The sequence below is a fragment of the Cupressus sempervirens genome, chromosome 4 (genome assembly GCF_028749045.1).
Source record: "Cupressus sempervirens isolate cs-2001-9-10 chromosome 4, ASM2874904v1, whole genome shotgun sequence".
Taxonomy (NCBI): domain Eukaryota; kingdom Viridiplantae; phylum Streptophyta; class Pinopsida; order Cupressales; family Cupressaceae; genus Cupressus; species Cupressus sempervirens.
Window position 1 is genome coordinate 371,824,974 of NC_143121.1, and position 19,291 is coordinate 371,844,264.

The 19,291-nt window shown below is 36.8% G+C and overlaps 1 protein-coding gene across 1 annotated transcript in view; it reads left to right on the top strand.

The window, feature by feature from the left end:
• Positions 1–234: 234 nt before the first annotated feature.
• The window catches only part of LOC149561613 (uncharacterized), a 29,798-nt gene continuing 10,741 nt past the window's right edge, over positions 235–19,291 (top strand). Inside the window, exons 1-2 of the mRNA XM_089825207.1 lie at positions 235–537; positions 2,923–3,761. Of these exons, the coding sequence (XP_089681333.1) occupies positions 3,404–3,761 (358 nt within the window). The 5' untranslated portion in view covers positions 235–537; positions 2,923–3,403. The remainder of the gene's footprint in view (positions 538–2,922; positions 3,762–19,291) is intronic.

The following is a 19,291-nucleotide window of genomic DNA, read 5'->3' on the forward strand; positions in this document are numbered from 1 at the left end:
CATACTTTATCCTCATTAACATAAGATTCTGTTTACATCCGCGCATAACTACTGACACACCTCGTAAGATCAAACAGTTTGCCCATTTATTAATTTTGGAGAAGCGATACGGCATTCATACAATCCATGGCGGATGAATAGTACGGCGGCCAATATCCCACGTCGGACGCTGATGATGCACCCTACGTGGCATACGAGACAAATAAAAATGCTCGCGAAACACGAAAGATCGCTAGAAGAAAAGGAGGGTTGTTCAAGGAAACACGCGGATCTTCTGCTTCGATCTGAGGAAATCACTACCATTTTGGTTTCTACGTTCTTGAAACAATTTTGATAGTCCGAGTAGACGGATATGGTCCCTCAAATTTTCTATTAAAACCATACCAGATTGGAAACTCAGTCGACCATAATCTTGGCTCCTTAGACCTCCTGGGGTTTAGAACAGAGGGTGTTTTTCGTTTAGCATTTGTGATTTTGCCGCGATCTCAGAAAATCTCATGAGGTTGAATCTGTCATAAGAGAGGATCGTTATAACTGGTAAGACGCTTTCAGTGTTTTTTTTTAAGAACTTTGTTTTTTTCCTTGATTCTTGTGTGTTTGGTGTCTGATAGGCCCTTGTACTGATAATAAATGTCACTGCTTTGAAACGTTTAAGCTTTGTTCAAGAACACAGTTGGAAGTAAAAGAGAAACTTTTCTGCCCTGTTGGTTTTGCGAGATTTGAAGAAGTGTAAACAGTTTGAGGTTTAATGTTGGTATAAAGAGCTGATTTTGAAGTTCAGTGAGGATTTTATGGTAGGAAAAGGGAATTTTTCGGTCCATCCTAGTAAGTATAGAGATTCCTTGTTTTAGTGTAAATAGATAGACGGAGATTTTAGTTACGCTCAGGAAAACAGAATAGTGCAGGTAAGCTCAAAGAAAACAAACGATGGCTGCCAAGTGAGAAGCTTGGAAATAAGAGATAGGGGAGGTCTAACATTAGACAAGTGCCCTACTGAACGAGTATAGGATACTATAGCTTTAAGGCTTCGACAGATCACATGATATCGAAGAAAAGCCCAGTTAAACTATAAATAACTGTTCCGTCATCACTTGCAGCGGAATCCTCATTTGAATCATGGTCCTGTTCCTTTTTCCGTACCACTATGTGTTCGGGTGACTGAAAAAATAGATTTCTGGAATAATCTTGAGAAAAGATTCCATTGAAGACGTTTCGGATCTGTTGACTTTTGGCCTACTGGGATGGTGTAATATTTTTGATTAATCTAGATCGAGCAATTATATCTCTGTAGACCTATTTTAAAATGATCTTGTAAGGCAAATGCTGGATAAAAGGTCAGATTTGTGACCAGTAATAAATGCGCCAGGTCGAAAATTCATGTTTGCATGATAGTTTGAAGTATGTGAAGCAGTTTCTCTATCTGCTTTTACAACAGCCCTCCTTTGGTTTTAAATAATCTAATGCTCTTTTCTGCTTCTGCCTTGAGTTTGAGTCGTCCGGATTTTTGAACAAAGAATCTGTAAAATAACAGTACTATATTCGTATCACAGATCTTGGATATACCTGCCTATAATCTTTAGTACTTCTTCGTCTGATATCAGTAGTTCACTCTTTTTCTGAGAGAAAATTCATTCCATTTCCTATTTCTTTCCTGTTATAGTGGGATAAGTTGCAACTTGAAATGTCAATACTGTTGAAGATCAGGCAAATGTGTCTTTGAAGTCTCTAGTTGTACTTCTAATGCGGTCAAGCTCTGGAAGCCTAAATACCTTAATAATATATTTTTGTAATTCATAGTATGCAAAGCCTCCGAGAGTGTGTTAATGGGTTATTGATAATATGTATGGTGAATTCTTTGTGTTAATGTGTGTTAATGGGTTATTGAAAATATGTATGGTGAATTCTTTGTGATAAAGAAGATTGAAAAATAGATTTGAGTTGATATTTTTTCTTCTTGATTATGGTACGAAAGCATTTGATATATTTGCGTTAACGAAGATCCCTTTTCTGTATAAGGCTGGTAAAATATAAGGCTGGTAAAATGAAATATTTTTGCAAGTGGAATCCAAAGCCTTAAATATGGTCAATAGTATGTTCCTAGCTCTACATTTATTGCTCACATGCTTTAACAGAAAAGTATTGCCCTGATAAAAATTAAATGGATTCCCCCAAAAAATCTCCACGGCTGGGTTTCACTGGTTTAGGTGTTTGATTTTTGTAAATCTCACCAGGTTCTTACCACTCTTGAATGTGATGAGGCCCGAACATGTGATTTAAGGTTAGATGCAAGTCCTTTTCTGATTAGTGGTAGCTCACAGACCTTGGCAGCTTAGCCAAAAGGTATGGTCAGCGTACAACATGAGGTTCACAAGCTTTTGGCTTTGTTTCCTATTTGCAACACATTTAAAAAAAATCCTCAGGTCAGCAATACTAGGAGGAGGTAGATTCCCAAGTGAACCTCTAGCAGGAAGGACAGGCTACATTCTTTGATAGAGCTGACAAAACACAGGACCTTGATCTTTCTTTTCAGACTATTGTTTGGTGAAAGTTTTGGAAAACAAATATAAAATAATCTATGAAACGACTTAACTTACTTCTAGGCTCTTAAAAGCGTAGACAAATCAGAAGCAGGTGGATGCAACAAAGTCATTATTAGGGTTGTTTTATTGTTGGGATCATCCTTTCTCCAGCTATTTTAGTGGACAAGAAAGTGTGACCCAGAGCTCTTGATTTGTGTATTTTTTGGTTAGTTCTTGTACCTTGAAGGTTTATATTAACTATGGGTAGTGGACAAAAACAATAATTGTTTTGGTGCAAAGGTAACATCGTCCCTAATATATATGAAAGATTAACATACCATATAAAGAAGCTTTGGGGATTCTAATTCTGATTTGAGATGCTGTTTAATTTTTATTTGTGCAGCCTGTTTCAGCCATTTATGGAAGAATACAGAATGATGGAATAGAATAGAGTCTGTGCATGTCCAGTCAGCAATAAGGGCTTCATATTTCAGTGTTTCAACATGAAGTTCCTCTCATTCAAAGAGATAAATGAAATGAAAACTATTCTTCAAACTTCGTGATTGAGAACATTGCAAATTGTCTGCTTGCATTTGACAAATTTTAGAATCACTGCGAAAGCTGGGAGATAGCATAAGAGGTTGTGTTTACACTTATATTGTCCAGTCTGCTTGATTTAGAACCCGGAGTTCAGAATTTATCTCATAGACTTGCTTCTACATCGACTTCTAAAATTTATTTGAAACAAAATATCTTGCAACTATTTCAGTAGTGACTCAGTGAGCAAAACTTGGACCTGAAATTTTCAGATTTATAAGATGAAGTTATTCATCGTTTGGAGCTTTCACATATAAGCATTAGTTCAGCTGGTGCTGAAAGTCTAGATGGGGTCGGTCTGTTGTGTAGCTGGAAGGCCTCGGGATCTATTGACCAATGAGGGAGGGAGGATTGGTCTGCGTGAGCCACATTGGCAGTCAAATGTGGGGCTTTCAACTTCAACGTATCCTCATTGGGATGTTAAGTTACAGGGTGAAGATGATGTGACAGCCTTGAGTTCCATGCGACTGCAGAGAACCCTTTCATCAAACAGTGGAGGAAGCAGAGTTGCAAGTTCGCGATTTTCGACCCACCAAAATGGAAATGTTCGAAATGAAGGAAGTCCTTCAGATAGTTTTCGAGCATCTAAATGGTCGAATTCTCCTGGTCATGTACGAAATGCCGAGGATTTTGGCAGCCAACCAGGTAATTTCTTTTCCTGAGTATTTTTCTTCTTTTGTTTCCCATTTAATTGCTGTGGGAATTATCTCCTACTTATCAATCAGTGCTATTGTTTACATTTTGTAAAACTTTGCTGAATAACCAAAATCTTGATGTTATGGAGATTTTTATGCACACAATCATCTCTCAGAAAAACTATTGTTGATAAATATGCTAAAAAATGGTCTTACTAAATTCTGAATTCTTTTTGAATGGCACTGTCATTATATTTTAATTTTTGTATTATCCTATAATTGGAAGTGTGTGTTTTTAATGTTCACTATGTTAGCCATAATGTAGGGGCTTGTCTTGCATAACTGATCCTTTAATTCATAAAATACAAGTTTATGCAACCTCGTATGGATAGAAGCACAGAAAAACAGCAATTTTAATAATACTAAGGGAAAATTTAGTAGCTTAATCTCATACAGTTAATCATTCATTATCCTGATTGGTGTAACTCTACAATGGCAACGGGCATTCTTATGTGTATAAGAAATCTGAAAAACAAATAGCAAGTCTTACGCAAACACACTTTGGAAATGTTTAAAGCAATTTGTGCATTGCAAATGCATTGTTTTAAAAAATAGTTAATTTTTCTGTCTTTTTATTATTTTGCTAATTGTTTGGAAAACAGGTTTTTGTATTTTTTTTTTATGGGATGTGCTGTGCACGTGATGTTTATATTGATTTTATAAGAATAACAGCACATGGCTGCGGTAGATAAATATTACTTTTTCTTCTTTAGTTTTATTTTTAAAAATTTGATACCTATCAGTGTACTTTACATAGATTTTTTAAAATATAGGTATGCTAGTTTGTAGTTAATAGTTATACTTCATATTACCAAACATCACAAGATTTCTGAAGGATGGATGGCAGCTTAACCAAATGAAAATGACAGTTAATATTCACATGGATCAATACCCTGATAAGATATTGGGGATCCCATCAAGGGATCTTAAAAATCATGAATTTAAACTTTTTTCATTGCTTATGTTGACTAGACTTTATATGATATTTATAATGTCAAGTATGTAATAAATCCTGTAATACTTTATCTTTAAGAATTGGTGAAGTAGAGCAACATCACTATGAACGTCGCTTTCAAAGTAATCTTGGCAGTTCTGGTAGTTTACAAGAATCTTGTTGAAAATGTTTGAAAAACTGTAATTTAAACTTCGTCAGATTTGGTTTGTCGTTCTTTACATGATTATAAATGTGGCTTGCAATAATAGTTTGGTTATAATTGGTAGTCTTCAAGATGACTAACGAAGAAAAAAAGTAGAAACTGTTGTTTGTGATTCGAACTTTTAAAAAGATTTCGTTCATTTCCTCTTGATTGTAGTTTGGGTTTTTGCAGTCTGAACTCAATTGCCCTTTGAGTTATATTTTATTCTTCTTGATTTTTTCTTATAGGGTTATATAGATCCTTGACTAAGTTGCTGGTTTGGATTCGGGGACAGGTTTGTGTTTGAGATTTGGGTTCGAAATTCATTCAATTTTTTTTGGAGTTGGGTTCAGATTTGTTTTGGGTTAGGCTGTACAAAGTGTGTGTGTATATATATATGTGCAGCAAATAAGTTCAAACACCACTATGCTAATTCTAAAGCAATGTAGCAAAATACACCACCATATCAATGTTTCCGTTCGAAAGCAATAATGTGAACATAATAATCAGCCATCATGATCAAATATCATCAAAAACCATCGAGTGAATCATCATTCTGCTGTTGCAAATTAGAATTACAAAAGGTAATGCTATAGGCCTGTTTAAGGTCAATGTTATGATTGTGCCATATTGTAAGCTTCACACATTAATTGTCATACTCAATGATTCAAAGATAGCAGCTTTGGATCAGACTGGATGAGGCCAAGAAAGCAGGCTTTGGATCCAGATTCAACCACGGTAAAGATCTCTTTAAATTTTGTTCAATCCATAGTTTTCTATACATGTTAGCCTATATGCACAACATGCATTCCATAATAGATGTTCGATACTTTTATACATCCTGATTTTTCTCAAGTACCATTTAATTCAAATTAAATATGATTAGTAATTTGAGTTCAATCATGTGCTTGAGACTAATTCTGAGTCTATTTTGACAATAAAAACTTATTGAAAAAGTAAACAAAAAGGTATTTTTTGACCAAATTCTTTGGAACTTATCTGCATTCCTATGCTGGAATCCAAAGTCGCTTAAAAGTCGTCTGAATTCTGGGTTCCTTTGAGAGAATTCCCAACGAAATTTGGTGCTCTGTGGCAGACTTTTGACAGAATTTGACAAGGACCAGACTTTTTAGAGAATTGAAATAGGAATTCCTAGTTCGAGGCCTGTTTTCTGCCTTTAAGTGCTGTTTTTTTAACTATGACTGAGATTTTTTGGCAAAAACTTGCTGGCAAGTACTCGGTGAGTTTTTGCTAAAAATTCAGCACGTTTTTGGTGCCCGCAAAAGTCATCAAACTTGCCAGGCTAGAAAAATCAGCCAGGTTTTGCAACTTGGTGAGTACTCTGCCAGTAGTCATCTATGAATGGGCAGGTTTTTAACCTTCTTTTCACCGAAAAAACTGTATTAGGTTTTATAATTTGTCCTAAAAAATTATATTGTGGTTGATAAGTAGGAGATAATAGGAGATTATATATTGTGGTTTTCAATAGTCTTTCATTAATTGTTTTTGGGAGGGTTTTATATTTTTGTACATAAAAAAATTGTGGGTTTTGTGCAATTATTTTAATCTCAAAAATTGTGTTGTAAAAGGGCTTTGCCCTTTTCCCTAAAGAATAAACTTTTGTATGTTGATCCATGTCTTGGATTTTGTGTTAGCTATTGGTTGATGCTTTAGTGTTTGTTTTTATCGGTTTTTCCCCTTAAAGATTGTGTTGGGTTTTATTTGATTTTTATCATAAAATAGTTTTGGGTTTTGATTGATTTTTCTTGCAAAAATTGTCGGTTTTTGATTGATTTTTCTCCTAAAAAATTGTGTTCTTTTTTTCAATTCTATCATCAAAATTTGTTTTTGTGTTACCTCATTCTGATTTTTTTCGAAAAAATCTTATGAGGGTTTTGACAAATTTTTGCACAAAAATTGTGGTAATTTGCAGCTATTCTGGATCATACCTTAAAGTTGCTAGGGCAATGGTCTACACAAGGGTTTTCCATTTTTCTCCTCAAAGTCATGGTCTTAGTTTCATCTTGGTGCCTCTAGCTACAAGGAGTGATACCTTTGTTTCCCAACATCAGGTTGGATGGTTTGTGGTTGGTTGGTCATTTCCAGAAGTTTTGCACAGATTCGGAGAGGTTCTCAGCATTAGGCTCTTGTCCTAGAGTGTTATGATGAGAAAAGGGAAGCCTTCTATGCATTCGTGACCAAAAGACTTGTAGATTGTCTTTTGTAGGGTAGTTAGCATGATGATGATTAAGGGAGGGTATTAAGAGATAGTAATGTAATGTTTCTAATGGTCATCATTAGTGTGTTTAGTTTTATTAGCTAGTTTCTATTTTGTACTCAGTTAATTAGTGTTTTATTTAGAAACATTTTCTTGTACTCTTCTATTTAAGGAGACTTCGTATCCATTGTTTAATATCAAACTATCAAGCTTTATAACAATAAGAAATTGGGATAGTGAACTTGTTATTCAACCATATCTCAAAAGCCAGAGACAATAAGCAAATGGGTAATATTTGCACGGACTACATGAGATTCAGCTAGAAAAATTTCTAACCAAAAATCCACTGATAAGAGAACAAAGTATCTCACAAGTCAAACTAAAACTTGATTTTATTGATAATGGCTTGTACTAGAACATTACATGAGACTTGAGCATTCTGTAAATGACTTATATGCAAATGCTTTGTCTTCCAGAAAATCCTTCACCTTGACAAGACAATATGCTTAACATTTGTACATTGAGAGTAAGGACAACAATTGTGATAAAACCCATAATCTTCTTATAACTTAGATAGCGTACAAAGGTAAAATTCAAATTGAATTCAACATGGAATGATAAATTTTCTCACAAGAAACTTGGTCCATGAGAGGCTTGCCAATACATCTTTTTCAGAAGACTCTTCTATAAGAAATTTGATTGACTGTTTTATGACTTTTCTCATTTACAATCATTGCAGTGATGAGGTTTCTTTTCTGGAAAGATTCAAGGGACATAACTGTATTGGTGGTGTCTCATGTTTCAAGGAGAGGATTAACAAGGTCCACCTAGTTGCAATAGTTGAATTTTCATTACATACAATTCCATAGGTTCTGATTTCCTTACATCCTCTAGAATGCAAAGATCAAGTGTCATGAATTTGAGCACACATTGAGACAAAAATAGGAGTTTTTATCATGATACTGAAACAAACGATCAAACACAAAAATGATCAACCACATTAATAACCCATGGCATTATATACCACTGAGCAAACTGCACAGCATAAAATACGCTATTTGTCAATTAAATATGTTTTTGATAATTTCAGACTAAAACTGAAAAAACCTTCGATTCCAATATACTTTGACACAAATAAAAGGACATAACATAATGAAGAAGCAAGGCTGCATGCCATTTGTGCTTATAGATTCAATAGTTTTCAAGTTTAGGAAGAGGAAGCAACATATGTGTAAGAATTTGGTATAGCTTTGATACTATGTAAGAATTTGCCTAAGGCAATAATTCAACGCCAAGAGCAAGAAGCTCAATAGATAGTACAAGAGAGACAAATGATGATCAAATGAGAATGGATATCAGATGATTGGATTAATCAAATAATTGGATATCATATATTTGGATGAATACATCAAAGAAGTGCCTTGTATATAAAGGCAACTGATATGATTAGGAGTCAGCAAAGAGATAAGCATAACAATGAAGCACATATCCACCAAGAGTGGATTATCCTCCATTGTGCATGAGTGTACGTGCAACAATGAGAGGATAAGAATGCAAAGGTGTATCTCGTAAAGAGATGATGTAGACAACATGTGCTCAATTGGAGTGCAAACTACTGTGTTGCCTACATGACAAGTCATATGAATATGCAAACTCTTAGGTGTCTACATGACAACTAATATGCTAATGCATTAACCTAAGTAAATTTAAGTAAAGTGTAAATAGTAAATATGTATTTACACTAACAATATGCTTCGGTTCCTGCCACTTGAAAGCCATCATTAATCATAACAATAGCATGTATTGTCAATGAGAAAAGAGGAAAGGGACATGTACAACTAAGTTTAACAACTTCACTTAGTTTGCCAGCATAGTCAGCCTCTCCCTTTAACCCAGTAAAATGATGTTAGAGAATAATTCCATCAATTCATGTCCCATTTGTAAGGGGAGAAACTCAGCTAAAATGAAAATGATGCAAGCAACATTTAAAGTTTGAAGCATCAACATTTATCATCGTTGTCATTGGCAACATGAATGTTACCCTTTCATATTTTTTCCTTGCTAGCATCTAACCAATTGCTTGAATTCCATGCTTTATACACAAGAGACCAACATAACACTAGAAGTTTGAACTTTAATCACATCAAGGCAAACCTCATCTATTGTTTTCTTCTTATCATTTTCTATATTTTCTCTTTTTCTCTTTGTACACTATTTTTTTGTTTATATTTATTGTCAAAAAACTGGCATGCACTGGTAGATTGACAATTGACATGATTTGCATTGATAATTTAGCCATCAGCACTATGAAGATCAATAGCATCCATCAAGCATTACGGGGAAGGTCATTGGCAACCATGCCAAATAAAAAAAATTCAAAGTTCTGCAAACAGAAGCCTGATGTACTCCGCATTTGTAATTAGAAGAAATACAAAGAGAGTTATTGGAATATAACTAAACTTTTTAATGTCAAAGGTGACAAGAAGATTCTGTATGCAGCTTTAATGGTAAAAAAACCAATTTTTTTCTAACAGACAAAGTAACCTGATAACAGTGAATTCTTGGCATATAAGAGCAAGTTGCAGAATGGTGTGTCCTGCAACAAGGTTGGCCAAATACTAAAAATTGAGATGAGTTATTAAAATATACTTACCAGTCTCTGGTTTACACAAAATGCATTGACAATTTACCTTTCACCGAGTGCAAGCAGGGGTGCACCATGAGAGAAGTTACACCAAGAAATAGAAGGAGAATCTTATTTTGATTCCTTGTTTGGGAATATGTTTTCAATGCAATGCCATTGTAGCTGGTTTGGAGATCAGATTATAGGACTAGATGTTCTGGAATAAGCCCAAGTCTCATTTCACCTCCTAGAAAAAAGTACATTTACTAACTGTTTATGGTAGGTGGTCAGATGACAAGGTTCTGAGCACACCACTATAAATATATTACTCCCAACTTTGTGCTTAATATTTTGTGTAAAATATGTAATCCATGTTGTACAGATTTCATTCCATATAATAGATTTTCTTAAGTATGTCAATTATATGTATTTATGTTTGCTAAAATGATTAGTTAATCAAATCTGTTAGTTGCTTTAAGGAAAAAATGTAGTTCACTTTTAACTAAAAGTCTAATGAATTTTAGACTTGAAGGTTAGTAATGAATTTTATAACATCACAACATACAATAGAAGAGATTTCCTACAATACATAACAATTAACAAGCCTATGTTTTATGTTTAAAATGTTGGTCCGCAAAATACTTGTGAACACAACTCGAGACCGTATATTTAAAATGAACTATGGAAAAAATGGATTCAGACTTGTATTCTGATGGACTATCCCATTATATGATAAATCATGAAAGCATTTTGACAATAATTATATGCTTGTGCTTGAATAAAAGATGAAAACATAGGACCTAAGTCACAAGATTCATTGAATTTCATCCATGAAGTTCAAATTTCAGCGAATTTTTACCCTTTTCGAACTTCATCCAAATTTTATGATATTTGTTGGTGTAAATAGAGATTTACTATTTACACTTTACTTAAGTTTACTTAGGTTAGTGCATTATTTTATTATTTATTTTTATGAGACACTTAGGAGTTTGTGTACTTTTTTGAGTTGTCATGTTGACAACACAGAAGTACGCAACTCTATTTCAGCACATGGTGTCTACAACATTGGAGTATGCATCATTCACTGAGTTGTCATGTAGAGAACACAGTTATTCGCACTCCTAATTTAGCACATGGTGTCTACAACGTTGATTTGTGTGTTACACCATTGTAGGCTTACCCTTTCATCATTGCACTTACTTCCGTGCTTAATGGAGGATAACCCATATCTGGTGGACATGTGCCTAGTTGTATGACTTATCATAATGCTGATTTCTAGGCATTCTAGATGCATCTTAGAGGCCTTTATATACAGACACTCCTAGTGTACTTGTACATTGAATTTGTAAGAATCTTTTAGGGCAGAATTTACTCAAGACCAAGGAACTCAAAACACAAGCACAAATTAGATCAGAGTATGATCAGAATAACTGTATAGTATTCAATTCTATGTACAAGTACACTAGGAGTGCCTCAATATAAAGTTCTCTAAGATGCATCTAGAATGCCTTGGAATCAACATCATGATAAGTCCAACAACTAGGCACATGTTCACCAGATATGGGTTATCCTCCATTATGCACGAAAGTAAGTGCGATGATGAGAGGATAAGCCTACACAGGTGAAACACGCACATCAGTGTTGTAGACAACATGTGCAAAATTAGGAGTGCGAAAAATTGTGTTGTCTACATGACAACTTAGTGAATGATGCAAACTCCTGTGGTGTAGACACCATGTGCATAATTAGAGTTGCGTACTTCTATGTTGTCTACATGACAACGTTAGAAGATGCACAAACTCCTAAGTGTCTCATAAAGAGAAATAATAAAATAATGCAAAGTAATAAAATAATGCACTAACCTAAGTAAACTTAAGTGTAAATAGTAAATACCTATTTACACCAACACTCCCCCTTAAGTTCAACTTAGGGGAGTGCACTTAAGCTCACTAATGCATAATGGGTCTCGGCTACTAGGCCATGTTAGGTACCCATGTACAAAAGCAATGCTCAAATAATGCAATGCAATCTCTCATAAAGCGGAGAAAGAGGGAAAACCTCATGTTAAAAACCCTCCTCCAAAAAGAGAGATAAGTACAATAGAGAAAAAGAGAGAGAGAGAGAAGAAGATCTCATAAGAGGAAAAAATCCCTCCCAGAAGAAGAAGAAGAGAGAAGTCAAGGGACTCCCTTATCTGCAACATCCCGCACCCCCAAGAGATCTCGTAAATGAGTATACTTGACCTCGGTGAAGGGTTTGGTGAAAATATCAGTGACCTGCTCTGCTGTAGGACAGTATTGAAGTGCAATGATCTGCTCGTGTATAAGCTCTCTGATATAGTGCATGTGAACCTCAATGTGCTTTGTTCGCTGATGCTGAACTGGATGCTTAGAGATTTCAATGGCACTTTGATTGTCACAATGAATAACTGTCGGTTTAGGTAGATCGAATCCAAACTCCTCCAGGATGTGCTGTAACCAAAGAGCCTCTGTAGCTGCATTGACAGCACCTCGATACTCAGCCTCTGTGGAAGAAAGAGCAACACTGTTCTGCTTCTTACTTTGCCAACAAATAGGGCTGGAACCAAGGTGAAATAAGTACCCTGAAGTAGACTTTCGAGAATCTAAGTCTCCTGCATAGTCTGAATCTGTGTATCCAATCAACTGAAGCCCTGTACCTGCTGCATAATGAATCCCATGTGTATGTGTACCCTTGATATAGTGCAAAATGCACTTGGTAGCCTTCCAATGAAGCTCATGAGGTTCTTGCATAAAGCATGAAACCATACCAACTGCAAAGGCAATATCAGGGCGTGTGTGTGTCAAGTAGATAAGGCTCCCAACTAACTGTCTGAATAATGTTGCATCAACAAGTGGAGTAGTGCACTTAGCCTCTAGCTTGACACCTGATAGGAAGGGAGTAGGAGTAGGTTTGCAGTCACTCATGTGAAACCGAGAAAGCAAGTCAAGAGCATATTTGGGCTGTGAAAGTGAAATCCCTGCCGAAGATTGTATGATCTCAATGCCAAGGAAGTAGTGTAGCAAACCCAAGTCTGTCATGGCAAATCTATCTTGAAGTAAGGTCTTGACACTGGCTATGATGGATGCAGTGCTCCCTGTAATGATCAAGTCATCGACATAAAGTACTAAGATCAAGTGAGAGTCATCCTTCTGAAGAATGTAAACATTCAAATCAGAATGACATCTTGTGAAACCTGCTGAGAGGAGAAATGAATCCATTTTGGCATACCAAGCTCGAGGAGCCTGCTTTAAACCATAAATAGATTTCTTTAATCTGCAAACCATAGTAGAATCCTGTACGAACCCCTGTGGCTGCTCCATATAAATTTCCTCATGAAGGTCACCATTTAAAAATGCGCTCTTAACATCCATCTAGTGTACAACCCATCCTTGAGCTGCAGCAATTGCTAGTGTCAGGCGAATGGAGTTCATTTTGGCAACTGGTGCAAAGGTCTCTGTATAGTCAATACCTGGAACTTGCGAGAAACCTTTGGTAATTAGTCTAGCCTTATGTTTATCAATACTTCCATCCGCTGCAAATTTGGTTCGATAGATCCACTTGCATCGAACCATTTTTCTTCCCTTAGGAAGAGGGACTAAGTCCCATGTGTTATTTTTCATCAATGAATTGTATTCTTACTCCATAGCTTTATCCCATTTTGGAATCCCTGATGCTTCCTTAAAAGACTATGGATCTGAAGCAATGGCTATGTATGCATGTGGAAATGACTTGTGTTGTGACCTTGTTCTCCGAGTATCTGAAGGATTTCCCACTGATGAACCTGCTGCATCAAGGGTCTCTTGTGCCCAACGAGGTTTAGTGGAAGAAGATGAAAGAAGGTCCTCAGCTTTTTGTTGACCCTGCGAAGGTGGTGTCCTACGAGTCAAGATTGGAGGAATTTCATCTTCCGAGTCACTTTCATCACTATGATCACTATCCACATAGGAGGAAGAAGGAGGAGGAGTTGAAGAAGCCAAACTTGGACATGTCTCTTCAAAATGAACACTCCTCTCATAGAAGATTTCGTGAGTCTCTGGATCCATTAATTTATATGCTTTGAGATGATCAGGATATCCAACAAATATGCATGGTTTGCTTTGTGGTTCTAATGCCTTACGCTTTTGTGGAGGTATCCTTGCCCATGCTGGAGAACCAAAAACTTTGAAGTGCTTAACACTTGGTTTCCTTCCACACCATGCCTCAAAAGGTGTTATTCCATCTAAGGCCTTATGCGGACTTCTATTTTGAATGTAGTTGGCACAGCACATGGCTTCAGCCCAAAACACTTGATCGAGAGACTTGTGTTGAAGCATGCAAGTAGTCATTTCCTTAAGGGTTCTATTCTTTCTTTCAGCTACACCATTCTGTTGTGGCGTGTATGCAACTGAATGTTGAAGATCTATCCCTTCATGTGTGCAATAGTCTATAAGTTTGGAGTTGACATATTCTCTGCCATTGTCTGTCCTTAGGATCTTGATGGCTTTCCCAGATTTCTTCTCAACTTGAGCTTTGAATGTGATAAAGTTGTCAAAGACTTCACTCTTATGACCAAGGAAAAAGAGCCAAGTGTACCTCGAAAAGTCATCAATAAATGTGAGAACATAGCGGGCCTTACCAAAAGAAGGTACTGGAAAGGGGCCAGCTACATCACTATGTACCAATTCTAGAACAGCAGTTGCCTTCCAAGATTTCCCCTTGTCATATTTCTCTTCGGGATGTTTACCTGCTTCACAACCTGGACATACTCCCTCTGAAAACTTGACTTGAGGTAGACCAATGACCATTTCTTTGCTGCTTAATTACTGAAGGTAGCGATAATTAAGGTGTCGAAATCTTTCATACCATAGTCTACTTTGAGTGTTTGAATGAGTCAACAAGGCAAGAGACGTGGACTTAGGCACAAAATGTGAGAAAGAATAAAGTCTAGTCTCATGGTTTGCCTTTCCAATCGCCACCATTGAATCATCTTTGAGATTCTTTACCACTACTGTGTCGGGGAGGAACTCTACTTTGTTGCCACATCCATAGTGAGTGATTTGATAGATGGAGAGAAGGTTGGTGCTAAGGCTAGGAACATGAAGTACATCCTTGAAGACGCCATTTTCGAACTCAACATTCCCTTTACCTTCTACTTTAATTTGAGTATCATTGCCCACATAGATGTAAGGTACATTTGAAGCTTTTAAAGAGGAAAATTGCTGCCTTGAAGCACCCATGTGATGAGATGCTCTTGAATCTAGAACCCATTCCTCCGCATTGTTTGTACTTGCAACTAAAGCTTGGCCCTTGCCCTTTGAAGTGGTTGAAGAACCCTTGTCTTTGTATGCATTTGGACCATCAATTTTGTGTTTCCTCATAATGTTTACCAATTCATCAATTTGCTTATCTTTGCACTCATGTTCTTCATGTCCATTCTTCTTACAATAGGAACATGTTTTCTTCTCCTTCTTGTTGGAATTTTTCCCCTTTTGATTGTTCTTGGAAGAAGACTTTCCTTGTTGTGAAGAAGAATGTTGAGTGGAAGAAGATTGACTTGTGGAAGATTGTTGTTTTGAGGAGGATTGTTGTGTGTTGTCTTGTCGCTTGGCCTTCCATTGCTTTTGCTTCTTGTTTGAGTTTTTACCACTTGAATTACCTTTATTTGCTACAAAGGCTTTAGTTTTGGAAGACTTGAGAATTCCCATACCCACTAGATTGTCATGTTCTAAGATCAACATTTCTAAAAATTCTCGAATGAAGGCTTAACATAGGCACTACCCATTGTTAATTTGTGTATTAAAGCTAGAAACAAAAGGAGCATATTCAGGTGGAAGATGAGTCATGATGTGTTTGATCATCTTTCCATCTTTAATGGGTTCACCGCAATCCTTCAGCTGTGTCCTATACATTTCTACTTGGGTAAGATGGTCTTTAATTGTGTCAAAATTTCTAAGATCCAACTTGAGAAGTTTATCTTCTATTGTGTAAGCCATGTCTTCATCTACTGTCTCATACAAAGCTTCTAGTTTATCCTAAACGTCTATTGGATTTGTAAGCTTCCTAATGTGAAATTTGATAGGAGCAGAGATATTTTTCAACAAGGTTCTTAAGGCCATCTCTTGTTTGGATTCCTAGTCTTCTTTACGAGCTTCATCAGCATCAGCAGGAGGTTTCTTGGCTGCACCAGTGACATAACGCCATAAACCTTTTTCTACCAATGGCTCTTTAATGTTTTCTTTCCAAGTAGAATAATTATGTGGAGTTAACTTTGAATAAGAATCCATAATGCAAGAGTACAAGATAAAGGAGACACAGAACATAGTACACCCCCGCCCCTTTTCACTCAATCAAAAAATCCCCCCCCAAATAAATGATTTTGACACTTTATATATAGTGCGTTTACAATGGGCCACTTGCCAAAATGGACAAAGTGGGCTTTTTGATTTTGCTGATTACAACCTCTATATAGAGTACAAATCTGGACTATTACAATGTAGCTCAAAATTACATCAATTGTGAAGCATTACAATGCAAAACAAGACCTATCTTTGAAAGTGATACTTTTATCCAAATAAGACTACAATCTGACTGCAGATCTGAAAACTAGACGAAAAAATATACACTTTCAAAAAAATCGGAACCTGAAAAAGAGTCCAAATGAGTCCGTACGATGCGTTTGAAGTTGCAAAACGCAGGATTAGATAGGTACAGTCGCCAAAAAAAGCTTATAATGACCAATCCGAGCACCAAAACCAACAACAAGAAGCACCACTGAAAAATTCAAAAAATTTTACCCAAAATAAAAAAAAATTGCACCTGATTTGGAGTCCGTATGACCAAGTTATGGCTGTTTGAAATTGAGCTCCAAAATCAAAACTGCAAATGAAGAGGGGTTTGTAGAGAAAAACACTATGTTAAATTTGATGTCCAAAGGGTCGTCTCAGTAGTTCAAAAAACGTCCTGTAATGACGGTCAAACGACCGTCAATTTTAGGCTCGCAGTTTGCTGACGTCAGCGTCTGCGCAGGGCTGGGATGACGTCACATTGCACGGATAGTGACGTGTCTTGTACGAACTGTACAGATTGTACGAATTATCCCACTGGGCACTGACGTGTCCTTTTGACGTGAAATCACCACATTTCTGTGTGAATGGGCCCCAGATTCAGTATGCTGGCAGATGACTGGGCGTGTGCGTCAAATCTGACATGTCACTCTGACTATGCAGGTACGGTTTACCCGCTGGCGTCTGACGTGTCTCTTTGTGGGTGCGGTCGCTGAGTCACTGCGTGTACAGCTGTCGGACTACGTAGGGGTCTGAAAAAATGGCGAGGTGACAGCGGTCGAAATATAAATTTCGACGGTTGGATGAAAATCCGATCTGGGACTTTAGTCCCACATTGATATCGTTTGGAGTTTTGAATGCTTTAAAAGCCAACCCGCAGAGAGTGTAAATCGAAGGAACTCCCTGTGGTCAGGAAGAGGTTTCCGTCGGTGATGATGGTCGTCGGCTGTTGTTGAACGGTCCGGTTGCCGGTGTTGATATTTCTGATATGTGGAAAATGTAGGAAGCTCACCGGGAAATTATTAATGCCCGGTGCAAATATGTTGAAGCCCGCCTACGACAAATATTATAAAATATTCCTTGCGGAATATACAGTGTGCAAGCCTAGCCTGTAACACTACAAAAAATTTTCTCCGTACACCCAATAGAGCATAAAATTTCAAAAAAATATTTTCGAAAAAAATTCAAAAATAAAATATTTTCAAAATACAGAGAAATAAATTTCAGAATTAATTGATCCAAAATATAAATTTAACAGATCAAGAAAGATCATACCCAGATTTGCAAATCGGGCCTTCGGGTTTCGATTTGCAAAAAAATTTGCCTCCCGGTTGACTAAGGCCTAAAGTAGGCAAATTTATAGTCAATCTTTACCGAATCTTCGCTCCGGACGCAATGGCAAGGTCCGCTTTGGCTCTAGACGCTCCCAATTGTAGCTGATGCTCCGGATTTGAATCGGGTCCCTTAAAGAGATGAAGCAACGAGGTCTCCAATGGCTATGTGACGAGTATCTCCCTTAGCTTTGATACCATGTAAGAATCTGCCTTAGGGCAGAATTTACCCAAGACCAAGGAACTCAAAACACAAGCACAAACTAGATCAGAGTATGATCATAATAACTATATAGTATTCAATTCTATGAACAAGTACACTAGGAGTGCCTCAATATAAAGGCCTCTGAGATGCATCTAGAATGCTTTGGAATCAACATCATGATAAGTCCAACAACTAGGCACATGTCCACCAGATATGGGTTATCCTCCATTATGCACGAAAGTAAGTGCGATGATGAGAGGATAAGCCTACAAAGGTGAAACACGTACATCAGTGTTGTAGACAACATGTGCAAAATTAAGTGTGCGAAAAATTGTGTTGTCTACATTACAACTCAGTGAATGATGCAAACTCCTGTAGTGTAGACACTATGTGCATAATTAGAGTTGCGTACTTCTATGTTGTCTACATGACAACTGTAGAAGATACACAAACTCCTAAGTGTCTCATAAAGAGAAATAATAAAATAATGGAAAATAATAAAATAATGCACTAGCCTAAGTAAATTTAAGTAAAGTGTAAATAGTAAATACTTATTTACACCAACAGAATTGAATACTATACAGTTATTCTGATCATACTTTGGTTTAATTTGTGCTTGTGTTTTGAGTTCCTTGGTCTTGGGTGAATTCTGCCCTAAGGTAGATTTTTACATGGTATCAAAGCTGAGGGAGACATTCGTCACATAGCCATTCGAGACTTCGTTGCTTCATCTCTCAAAGGGACTCGATTCAGATCCGAAGCATCTGCAGAAATTGGGAGCATTTAGAGCCGAAGCGGACCATGCCATTGTGTCTGGAGTGAAGATTTGGTAAAGATCAACTATAAATGTGCCTACCTTAGGCCATAGTCGACTGCGAGGCAAATTTATTTTTGCAAATCGGAACTCGAAGGCCTGATTTGCAAGCTAGGTATGGTCTTTAATTGATTTGTTAAATTCATTTTTCGGATCTATTAATTCTGCAATTTCTTTGTATTTTTCAGAATTATTTTTTCGAATTTTTAGCCCAGTTGGGCGTTCAGGCAGGGAAATTTTTTTTGCATAGGCACTTTGCACTCACACCCCAACCTTGCACTGAGAATATTCCGTAGAATATTCTTTATTTTATTGGCAGGCATAAATCTAAATTTGGCGGGGACTGCTCAACATTTTCGGCAGCAGCTAGCCAAATTCGGCGAACGTATTTTACACATTCGGGCGAAGATAACCCTGCCTGTTGGCTACACTCCCATCAACTTCGTTGTTTGCTGTGTGCGAAAGTTTCATTTTAAAATGCTGTCGCAATGCTTAACCCATGAATGTGGGATTAAAGTTTGGAATTCTGGCATATCCCTCTTTTCCATTACCGGCACTGTCGTCTCCATTTCTAGGATGATGAAGATTTT